The following is a 12,263-nucleotide window of genomic DNA, read 5'->3' as shown; positions in this document are numbered from 1 at the left end:
CAGGAGTCTAAAAATTACCTACTTCTTCCTGCAGTAAACAAATCTCACCTTATACCTCTCAGTGGGACACTCCAATTTACTATTTTTTCATCACCCAGCTATTAAAAGCAAACAAAAAGCATTAAATTGCAAACCTTAAAATAAGATCCAAACCCAGGACATGAGATCGTATCTTCCCTCACAACAATATCTTGAATTAATAAGTAACACATCAATATCATGAATTATTTAAAACTTAAATTGGAAGCAATTAATAAATAAACAAAATCACATTTAAAGCATTTATTTTGAAAAATAAAATACAAAAGATCATTGAATTGTAATTGTACATGTAATTTATCAAGTGTTTGGGTTTTTTTTAAATAAAAGATATTTAACATTTTCCACATATGAATAAAACAAACAAATGTTCCACCAAAAATCTTTCAGGACAAGCACAGACCACTCTTGAAAGCTTTGTACATTTAAAACCAAACTGCTACAAGAAACAAAGAAAAATCTTTGAAGATGGAGCCCTGTAATTAAAACAGAGGAGCAATTTCAGAGACACAGGCATTGCTTTTGAATTTTTTTAAAACCATAAAAAAAAGTTGTGCGAATGTAATGCTACATTAACATCAGTGATTTTTTTGTTTGTTTTTAAACAGGTTTACATGCGCTCACAACAGCAAAATTTGGAACGAAAAGAGGATGAAAGAAACAGGAGAGAACATTCTGAAGAGAGCAGGCCATGAGCAGCACACCTCTGATCCCAGGGGGATCATTCCCATGGAAAAGGCAGCAGTTGATCTTCTAAGGGAAAAGAAATAAAGTTATGTTGGAGCTTTCCTGGCACAGCATTTTTTTATCCTGGACAGCGTTTTGGAATTACAAATAATGCAGAATGAAGAGTAGCCACTGTTGTCTCAGCAGGTGGAAAGTCGCTGCCAAGACAAATCTCATTCCTGTAAGGAATGTGGCTGCTTTGTCCATCCTTTATCATTAGAGAGACTGCTTGGAGCATAGTGCAAAAAAAAAAACCAACCCAATTATATTGATTCTCCACTTATATTCCAAACCCTTGTGAGCCAGTGGGAAGTCACTGCTGGGAAGTTCCCTGTTTGGCTTCCCAGAAACTGGGCAGCAGCTTTAGACAGAAATATTGCAAGTTGAAATCCATTCTTCAGAGCTAAGTGGCAAAATGAGGTTGATGCTTTAGTCATTTTAACATTGACTGTGTGGAAAGATGATGGTTTCTCTATTGATTTCACAGTGAAGGCCTGTAATTCATCTCTGGGAAGCTTTTAGATCCATTATTTCTACACAGAGCAGTGCTTTTGGCTATATTTAGGGGGTTTATATTTATGGCCACATAAGGATCTATTTTTGGGGATATTTGTAGGGCACATTGCTTTGGGTTATTTATAAACTGGATTTAAATTTTGCCATCTTTTGTTGTCAGGCCAGAACATCTGACAGCAGGGCTGACAAGAAAAAATCCTGGATTAACACAGGAAATCTTGCATCACTCATTTCTTAACTCACGTGGAATTTACTCAGCCCCCTGAAAATTTTTGTCATTGTTTATTCAGTGACTAAAATGCAGCTTTTTGAATAGTGGCTATGAGATGTTAAATCAAATATTACAAACCAGCTCATCTTTAGCAGTTTCCTTGAAAAAACATAACCTCATGTTTGTCTTACCCATGGAGTTACAGAAGCTAAACAAAAACCATCTTAAATGAAGAGCAACAAAAGAGCAGAACTGCAACGCTCTTTTATTACCTTCTGTGCAAGAAATGTCCATTTTATCTTCTATTCCATAGGTTCAGTCTATCAAAAAAAGAATTAAAATTAAATTAGTTGTTTTATATTAGAGGACAAAAATATCAGTACCAATGTCTATTCTCCAAACCTTTGAGCTGTTTAGTTACATTGTGTTAATACTGAAGGAGAACACTATCAGCATCAATTTGATCAAGTTTTTATGGTTTAAGGAATATTATCTTACTCTTCCACAGTGCTTGTTTTTGTCTTTTAAACAGTCTTTCTTTACTATGGATAAATCTGCTCAGATTTTGGTCAATACTGTATTTAAACTAAGCTAATTGTATAAATCCACCTCCTGGAATTTAGCAGGAACCCCTCTATCCCGTGGACTGAAGAAGGAATTTATCAGTGGCCCAGGTTCTTTTGGGTATCCTGGGATAATTCAAAACCACAAACAGCATAATTTAACTGATACTGTGAGCAAACAAGGATTTAAAGGATTTAACCAGGATTTATTCAAAATCAAGGATGTTTTTTGCTAGCACACCATCTACGTGCTCAATTCTGAAGGATCTCCCTGCATTTTCCATAAATCCCCCTCAGCACTGTTTCCCCTCCTGTTAAGACACAGCCTATTCCTGTGGCTAATGCTGCAATCCCAGCACAATGCCATGTGGAAGCCCCAGGAGTGAGCCCAGCAGCAGCACACATGGAGCAGACACTCAGGGACAGGGACAATGCTGGCAGCAGCAGGGCTGGGATGGTTCTCCAGAGCTGAGCAAAGCAGGAGCACTGAGTGATCCAAGCAGGCAAAACAGGCAGCAAAAAGCCAAGCCCACGTTAAGAGATCACACAAAGGCTGCTCAGAAAGGTTTGGTGGCCACAGCAGGGTTATTTTCTGAGAACATGAAACACACACTACAGCTATGCCACTTCACTGATCCACGTTCATTTTATCTTGCCACGAGACCTCCTTTCTATTGTCTTCTTTGGCTGGAACAAAAGAAATCGGTTTTCCTTTTTAATCAAGTCATTTTTTATTTGAACAAATGGAGAAGTCAAAATGCTTTCTCTGTGGTAGATTCCTGAGTGTTTTTAACCTGTCCCATCCCTGGAAGTGTCCAAGGCTAGGGCTTGGAGCAACCTGGCATAATGAAAATTGTCCTTGCCCATGGCAGGGGGTAGAAAAAATTTGTTTTTAAGGTCCCTTCAACCCAAACCATTCTGGGATTTTACAGTTCTGTGATAGCCACAAGATCCTACAGTTTGAGAGCTTCATGATAAGGGTATTTCTTTTTGTTTTCTTGCAGGTCCCTTAGGGAGCTGATGACAATGAACAGCATTTGGGGGGTACCAAACTGTCAATTTTCAGTACAACCTGAAGTTCCATAGCACACTTAACTATTAAATCAACACCACCCCTATCCATGGCTGGGTTTGTTGACTTTGATAACATCTCTATTTACTTTTAAAATCTCTCAGTACTTATAACTCTGCCCTGTGGACTAGAATTGCTTTAAACCAAGATAACAAAAGATAAAGCTCCTCTACAAGTAATAAACTTGGCATTTGTTTCAGAAAAGAGGCTCAATTTTTCCTTCCATTTCACAGGGATATTCAGGCAGCTCAGGTTGACAGACACCACTCTTAACTCTAGAGTTACACATGAAATCAGGAGAGGTTTGGGATGCTGAGTTCAAGATTCCACCTCATGGATAATCAGCAAATCTTGCCATCAGTCAGAAAACCAAGCTCATGAAGTGGCTGTTTGGTATCATTTGCTGCTACACCCACACAAAGGAAATCAATTCAATACTGTACCTGTGGCACTTCTTTGAGGAAGTCAGGAAGCTGAAATTCACCTTTATAGACCTGGAAAAACAAACAAAAATATTATACTACTCAAAGCCCTCATTCACTATTGTTTGAAATGCTGAAGAGCTTGCTAAGGGAAAGAGAAAAAAAAAAGAAAATAAGGGTTTTTGTGTTGTTAGCATCCACTAATGCTAGAATGCTAGAATTAAATGTTTTGGCAACATATTGTCTTCTCTCTAGACGATAACTTTTAAAAGCTCTTTACTTCTGAGAATAAACATTCCAAAGGGTAAAAAAGAAGTACTTTGTTCTTTTTTTTTTTTTTTTTTCCTCCAAAACAGAAGTATATTTGAAGAGTTTTACCATCCTGTCTACTGAAGCATAGAGATTGATCATCCCAATGTCATGACAGTGGTCTTGTGTAATCATTTCAAAATAAAAATTTAAAAAGGGCACAAACCCATTTGGAAAAATTCCCTAAAGCCATGAAATGGAAATGGGGCTACACCAAACCTACTCAGAAGAATTCCCTAAAGCCATGAAATGCACATGGGGCTCCTCCAAAGCCTGGCTCTGAGCTGCACTTCCCTGCTTTGCGTCAAAGGAAGGAGCTGCAGGAAGTCAGGGGATGTTTATGACAACCTTCTCTGCTCTCCCATGTGCAGATGACCAGAACACAAAGCCATGCTCAGCTTGTCAATATTCTGCAGTGGCCTGGGACTGCAGCTGAGTCAGCTCTGAATTTCCTGTGACTCAGGGGATGGATTTGGGATTGCATTCCCATCCCAATCCATCCCTGGGATCCAGGGATTCACTGAGAGCAGGAATTACTACACACACACGTCGTGGCACTCTGATATTCCATGGTTTAGATCAAATAGGAAACATCTGTATTCAGCCAGGGGCCACTGGCATTCCCAAGGGAACATTAAGGAAAGTCACCTTGGGCAGGAATTCAGTGTGTGGCTATTGGAACCTTGCTCCACTATAAATATTTATAAATCAAGGAGAGGATTTCTCCTTTTCTGCTTTTATCCAAACCATTAAAATGCAGGCTGTGTCCTGGAAAACAGGAATGGAAGCTACAAAACAACATTATCACAGCAAAAATGTTACAGAATAACTTCAGCAAGGGCTGCAGGAAAAAACAGGGGGTTTTTTGTTAGGTGCTGCTGATGTTGGAAGGAACAGCCAGGAACCTTCACCTTTTCTGGGAATCCTTAAAAACAGTTAATCCTGATGGTGACAGCACTTTGTGACTGATTCCGAGCCAGAAGGACCACAGCTGTCTCTGCAGAATCCTCCTTCTCCTGCAATTATGACTCAGTCTAATTTTTACATTACACATCTAGATTTGTGTCTGCTCCACCTTTGCAGGAACAGCATTCACCCCTAATAAACATCTGACAGCAGAGAGCTAAGACCAGCAATATTAAGAATAATATCACTGGAAAGCAAATATTTTGCGGGTATTTCATATTATATTCACATGAAAATATCAGTATTTACACAGCACAATTTATCTAAGCAGTGGCAGGCCCAAGATTAGGTTTAACACACAAATTTTGGTTGAGAACTGACATTACCTAAGGGCTGGTTTTGTCAGGAGGAGACTGCATAAAAACTGGTTTAAAGTAGTTCCAAAAACATAAATGGTCCCTTCTGAGTCAAAACCCAGGGATCAACATCAGTCCAGAAATTCTAAAAACAATGACTCCATCTGCAGCCAAAGAAATTAAAGAGGCTTCAGACTCCAACTTCTTCTCTGACCAATTTGTAAGTGTAAAACACACCACTCACAGTGGCATCACAGAGACAGAAGCAGGACATTGGAATTATTTCCAGTCTAAGCAAGAATTCAGTCAAAATGAGAAGAAATGGTGTTTACCATTTCTAAGGGAATTATCTTGCAAGTCCAAATGAAATTCCTGAAGAGGGGATCTGAGGCCTGTGTCAGTTTGTTGTTCAGTGTTGGCAATATTCAAGCTGTTCTATTAAAAATAAAAACCAAAGCACATTCTTATGGCCAAACTGAGTGGATATTATTCTCAAAAAGAGAGCAGAAAACAAGTTTCACATCTAGTTGTCTGAGAAAACCCCTTTAAACACACAGGGAGAACTTCAGAACAGAAGTGTAACCTATAATTCTTTTTTTTTATAGAAGATAAAAGCATTTCTTTTCACCCACTTTCCTGTCTGCTTTGGAAAGAGTCCCATTATATTTGGTCACTTCCAGTACACAAAAATAATGGGTTTTTTGTGTAAAAGTCACCCTGCAACCAAGTGTGCTCGGCCTTGGTAAACTTTAAAACACCCAAGCTGCAGAGTATAAGGCTGTTGATGCTTAATGGTAAAAGAAAAAGAAATCAAATAAAGAACACTGGCAAAAGCAGAGCTGAGCCCCTTTCTAGAACCACTCCACAGCACGTGGAGGGACCCTCAATCTTTCAGATTTTCGTGAGCTTTGAAGGCAGCTTTAAAGGTTTACACAATTCTTCAGCTCTGCTGGACCTGCCAAGGAAGGGCCATGTGAGATGTAAATGTTTACCCAGGAGGGACAACACAGAGAGCAGGATCTTACACAGGCCCAGCAATGCCTGCCAAAAGGCAGCTTGCAACCACACCTCAGTTTTCATTTTGGTTGGTAATAACTCCCTTTATGCATTATTTATCATATTTATGCAGAGTTAAGGGGTTTGGGGTTTTGTTTTTATTGTAAAAATGAGATAGTAGCACCTCTGGAGAGAAACGATGCAGTTGGGAATCCACATGTTGGAAGAAACACCCACTAAAGGGAATATGAAACAAATTTGGAGGGCACTGAGAAAGTCTGTGCTGTTGTGGGCACAAGAAAGATGGAATAACCCCCAAATTTCTGTTTTAAATGCCAGAGAAAATGCCAACAAAGCCAGATGCCTTTATGACCAGGTTAATCAGTGAAAATGGAGATGCAGAGAATGCCCTGAGCAGCCAGGCACTCAAACACCTCTGACAGCACAGTTATCCTCACCCCTTAGGATAAGAACACTTTTTACCTTTATAACAGACTGCTGCTGCCATTAAAATCTCCAAGACAAACTCTTGAGATCGTGGTGGTCACAGATGTTTTGCCTCTGAACAGGAGATGGCTCCTCACAATTTAAACCAGGCATGAGACTCGAGTGAGTTAAGTCAGTTTTTATCTCTAGATGTTGCCATAAAGCAGAGTTGGAGAACAGCTTTGGGCTGTCAGTGGCAGAACCCCTGGATTTGAACAGTCCTGGTGAAAACCAGGGCTCTTTCTCTGGAATTCTGTCACTTCCACCTCTGCATCTCTCCAGGACAGGGAGCACAGCTCCATGAAGAAGTTAAAAGAACTTACTGGAGTGTGTGTTCCAAGCATACAAATTTATTTAGCGGGAAGGACGTGCCAAAGAAAATCTGCTGTAATTCAGTACAGATGGGAGAGGAAACCACTGTGCCAACCATAACACAACAATGCAGCTTCTCCTGGGCAGGAGGCAGAGCTCTGCAGCTGGGAGCTGCTCTCTGCTCTTCTGGAAACTGCTGAAATTCACTTTTACACCATCTCACTGCACTGATAAGGAGCTATCACACACTGTTCTAATGAGGAGTGAAGCACTTTTGTATTTCACCCCATAGAGATTGGGTTACTGGCTCACACACAGCTTAATTATTTGCATTTTCTGCATGATTTGCAGATGAAAACTTCATTTACTTCAGGATGTGGATTTCCTTTCTGCTCAGGATGTAGAATTCGTTAAAACCCTAGGGGGGAACAACAAGTAATTATGTATCCATAAGGAAGGAACCCTTGCAGTGATAAATTAACAGCTCAGCAACAGAATTACAAGAAAACCACAACATATTCCATGAAGGCAAAATTCCCTCCTTGGAGAGGTCACATGCAGGGATCTGCTGAGCAGCACAAGCCTGGCCAGACTTTGCTCTCTCTGCTCTGCATTCCTTAACTGAGACAAGAGAAACTGTCAGGAAAGATAATATTGTCAGGCTTAACAGAAAACAGAGAAACAAAAAAAGTTAATGGCTTTGTTAGTGAAAACATCAGAAAAAATCTGTTGAACTCGTGGCTGGCCCAGTGCAGATCCTGTCAGAGATGTTTTATTCCCTACCACCGCACTGGGAGAGCAACACAACAAGAGATGACGTTCCCTTCGTGCTCTGTTAGCTCCTCAAACAAAATCAGAGATGCCAAAGTACAAACCCAGGTTGCTTCTTGTCATTTTTGTGCTGTGCTGCAGGAGCACAGAAAGCAAACCTCAGCATTTGGGTGTCCTACACAGGTAACAGGCAAGTGAAAAGTCCAAATTTAGCAGAGAGCATTGCTTCCATTGCAGTACCTACAAGGAGATAGCATTTCTAATTTAAGCACCGTCCTTTAGTGGAGAAAAGCATCATATTGTCCCCAGACTGAATAAAAAAACCCAAGATATTTAAGCTGTACGTATGGAAGTCACCAGTAGGGGACAGAAAAGGAGAAAAGAGGAATAAAGAACAGCACAGGAGTGTTCAGAAAGCTTAGGAAAACTAATATTTTGCACCACACCAGCAGTTTCTTCCCATTTTTCTCCAGTACCAGCCCTTGTTTTAGGAATTCTTACACTGCTGGTTCTCACTTCCATGACCAAGAGCAGCAGCTTTAAATTGCTGAGCATTATTTTCACTGTTAAGTGCAATTTGTGGTCTTTTCCAAGAAGGGACAGATTTTGCTCAGCTTTAGAAGTCTAAACTTTATCTGTTTCCAATGAGTACAATTCAAGTTCTGTGTTCACTTGAAAGTCTTGGAGACCACAAATATAAATATAACTGTAAGAGAGCTGATTCCAAACACAAAATGAGCCAATAAATGGCTACAAACAAGATCCAGATATTCTTATTATGCACTGAAAAGCAATTCTGGACACATTTTCTTTGGCCAGCTTCATCCACATTCCATATTCCAGATATCCAGTACAAAACTCTGTGAAAGGCTATCCCAGGCGAAGAAATTGAAGAGCAAAAGTAGTGCTACAGTGATTTTCTAATTCACCAGCTCAGAGTACACAGTTAACTTGCCAAGTGCCAGCTCCAAAAGGCTGGAAAATCCCAGATTTATTTATTTTATCCCTTTAAATAAATGCTTTTTTCTCCAGGCTGAAGCAGCAAGGAACAAATCAGCACAGGTTCCTGCAGGAGAAGGGAAACCCCACAAGAGCTGTCCCTGATGGGCCAAACTCACACACCAGAGTCTGAAACAGTTTGAAATCTTCATGTTGCTCTATTTTAAAAGAAATATTCTAAGTTTTGAAGATGAACCATGTTGTACTCTCTTGCTTTTAGCATTCATTCAGAACTCCCTCATTTTTATCTGCACACACCAGACATGCAAATGGAATTTTGGCAAAGAACGAGTGACTAGAAAAATATATACTGGGTACTACAATAAACAACAAAATGAAAATGCTGTCTGGGGCTGTAAGTAAAGCTATTAAATTAAAGTAGCAGCCAAAATATTAATGAGTGTTCCATATGTCTGCAATATTTAGATCAGCTTCAGTTTGTAACAGCTGCTCTTAGCATCAGCAAACAAATTATCCTTCAAAACAAACTTGGAAAAAGCCTCAGTCAGCCTTTGAATTAGGTTTTCATTTCTTTAGAGAGAAAATCCTGGCTTTGTTTATTACCTGAATTCCTTTCTTGTATTTTGAAATCAAATCCATTTCAAGAAGAGACAGAAATCCAGACAATTTCACAGCTTGGCCTGAGCTTGCCCCACACAGGTGGAGGCCCCAGAGAGGTCAGCAGGCTGTAAAAACTTCTGTCAGTTCTACCAGCGAGACACAACCAATACAGTCTGCAATTTCTAGTGTTGGACATTGATTTTAACTGAGTGCAGAAAAGTGAATTTGCTTGTGAGCCTTTTAAAACAGAGAACTTAAAAATTGTAACCAAAAAGGGTGGGTTACTTCTTCCATGTTGAGCTATCAGCTATGAATTAAAACAATCAACCTGACAGCCTTCAATACTTAATGACATTTTTTTCTAAAAAGCAATAATGCAAAAGTGTTTAGAAACTTCACAAACCCCAATTCCTGTTTCATTCCTATCTATCCCATCAGTATTCCAAGCAGTTTTTTTCAAAACCAGAAGGCTGGTGGAAGACAGTCCTTTTAAATTGTTTAATTCAATTTTTTCCCCCTGATTACTCTGCTGCAGCAGGAAAAGTCACCTTCTTTTAATAAACTATACATGCCCAAAAGAACAGAAGCAGAGTTATTAATTCTATTTCCAACAATGGTAATGAGTTTTTCAAGGGATACCCCCAGGGATAAACAGCTCTACAGCCCAACTACTCAAATTGCAACAACATGAAATTCAGATTCAAATCCTTAAGTTTAGGTTAATTAGCACCAGACCTTTCTTCATCTTTGGGTTGCTCTCCAAAGAACTGGAAAATCAGACAGTTTGATGATCGTAGGCTGTTTTCTATGGGTCGTTTTTCAAACCCTAACCAATGTTTGGGGTGTGATTTTGTGACAGAGCTTCTGCCAAGCCTCATCTAGAAAAAGTTGAGCTCGTCCATCAAGTCTGAAATCCAGACAAGAAAGCTTTTTCCACTGTTAACTTCCTGGGCAGCTCTCAAGAGGTTCAGCTCCACACACCAAGGAGCACAGCTCGAGGCCCCGAAGAGTTCTTTCATTTTCCCCCAAAGAAAACACAGTGTGAAGTAGCAAAAAGGATCAGGAAGAGCCTTCAAATCTGACAGAAGACTCCTGCTCTAGAGCCCACAGCCATGCAGTCAGTCACTGAACACACAAAAGCCTTACCCTCCTGGTGTTTTCCACCACCTTCTGGTCTGGCTTCCCATAATTGGGGGGGTTGGCATAGGGGTCATAGCCCAGCTTGGCCAGCATGGGGGCAATCACTGGCATGTCCTGCAGGACATCAGCTGGGATCTTCCCAACCCACTTGGACAGGGCTTCCACGTTCACTGGCTTGATCACTTGGTCTGTGGATCTTTCAACCCTGGGGAAGGAGGAAAAAAAAATTATATTTTCCATTCCAAGCAATTATTCTTCAATGGCATTAAGACCTTTTAGCTTGCTCCTCATCCTCATGTCAAATTTTAAATATGTGTTTTGTCCCTCTGTCATTTTAGTCTTTGTTAACAATACCCTCAGCATGAAGCATTTCCTGGTGATTGATAGCAGGGAGTACATTTAACTGCTCCCAAGCACTGATAAAAAACTCACTGCTCCATATTTGGTCTGATTTAATCCTTCTCTGTCCTTTCAGTTAAGGTGGGAAGGAAAAAAAAATTGTGGGAAGGAAAATAAAACCATTTGTGGAAAAGATTCCTCAGATAAGGAATTTATGAGGACTGTGAGGGAAGACAGAGTGGGGACAGGAAGAAAGAAAAATATAAAAATCCAAACAGAAAAACAAGGAAACACCAATTTTTAGGAAATTGATTATATGGCAGCATTTCCAGCTCTAGGAAGAGCTTCAGCTTTGGGAGCAGCTGGAAGCACACAGGACTAACCCCAAATAATTCTGCATCTGTCCCAGACTCAAACGAGAGCTGTGTGCTAAATATAGTAAATTCTGAAGTAATTCTGCCTGGACAGCTATTTCCATAATAAACCTAATAAAAATTGCTCTAGAGGGGTTGACATTTCTTTACATCAGTGGTCAGCACAGCTGCTTTCACTTAGGCAAATGCCAGAGCTCAATTAACAATCCTGGTTAGAGCATGGAGTCCATAATGCATTTCTTCAACAGCCACGTTGGCAGGGACTTCAAACCACAGAAAATTCACACTCCTACAAATCCTGCACATCCCTACAGCCCCTGCAGTGTTCCTGGAAAAAAAAAATCTAAGTAAGGGGTGAGAAACGAATTCTAAACATTTATTAGCAAGTAATAACATTGTTATAAAGTGATACTGTTTCAGTGACGCTGTGATCCCTCTCTCAGAATGTTTATAAATATCTCAAGATGACAAAAAACTTGTCAGATTTCTTTTCAAAAAATACCTCCAAGAGTTAAAACACCTCCAGGATCTCAGGCTGGACAATGTGAAGTGGATGCTGAGCCTGTCTGCAGGACCTGGAGGTCTTTCAGGTGAGTGAAAGATGATTAAAGCAGAGGGCTCTGCTTGTTTCCAGAAGTTTTTTTACACAATCTCACAGCTGGGAATGCCAAAGCCAGCACGTCTGAACTGGAACAAGGGCATTAAACCAGGAAATCTCAAGCTCAATTTCAGCTGGAATCCCATAAACACACAACATCTAATGTTTTGATTTTCACTGGGTTTTCTGCAGCCTGAGTCACTGAAATCATTATCAAATCCTGCAACTGAAAACCAAATGTCAGCACCTGCTGCAAGGGTATTTGATTAGATAAACCCAGCCCAGACAGAATACCCATTACTCAGTCCTTTCCCACCACTGCCAGAGCCTCCTGAAATCAGAAATTGCTTCCCCAGATCATCTCCTGAGAGATCATAAAACATAAAGAACTCCAGGACCACACTGACTTGAGGGTCACAAGAACACATCCACACTTAAATGTGAAGGTTTTACTAAAAAAAATAAACACGAGGCCACATCTGACTTTGAACAATCCATTTTCTTAATTTTTAGAAATAAATATCCTCTACTCCTCACACCCCATTCCACCAGATTTAATAAGAAATA

General features: G+C 40.0%; 1 protein-coding gene across 5 annotated transcripts in view; it reads right to left on the bottom strand.

Moving 5' to 3' along the window:
• Positions 1-267: 267 nt before the first annotated feature.
• TPST1 (tyrosylprotein sulfotransferase 1) overlaps positions 268-12,263 on the bottom strand; it is a 28,161-nt gene continuing 16,165 nt past the window's right edge. For 3 of the 5 annotated variants that reach the window (XM_066201913.1, XM_066201912.1, XM_066201911.1), the window contains exons 3-7: positions 10,392-10,590; positions 3,571-3,621; positions 2,667-2,742; positions 1,765-1,812; positions 268-792 (exon numbers count right to left, since the gene is read on the bottom strand). In XM_066201913.1, the coding sequence (XP_066058010.1) occupies positions 2,698-2,742; positions 3,571-3,621; positions 10,392-10,590 (295 nt within the window). In that variant the 3' untranslated portion in view covers positions 268-792; positions 1,765-1,812; positions 2,667-2,697. The remainder of the gene's footprint in view (positions 793-1,764; positions 1,813-2,666; positions 2,743-3,570; positions 3,622-10,391; positions 10,591-12,263) is intronic. The other 2 variants (XM_066201914.1, XM_066201915.1) reach the window with 2 other exon arrangements.

The sequence above is a fragment of the Chamaea fasciata genome, unplaced genomic scaffold (assembly GCF_029207755.1).
Source record: "Chamaea fasciata isolate MVZ Bird 193981 ecotype frontalis unplaced genomic scaffold, bChaFas1.0.hap1 SCAF_21, whole genome shotgun sequence".
NCBI classification, from domain to species: domain Eukaryota; kingdom Metazoa; phylum Chordata; class Aves; order Passeriformes; family Sylviidae; genus Chamaea; species Chamaea fasciata.
Note: the sequence above shows the minus strand (reverse complement) of the source record. Positions and strands in the feature narration are given on the sequence as shown.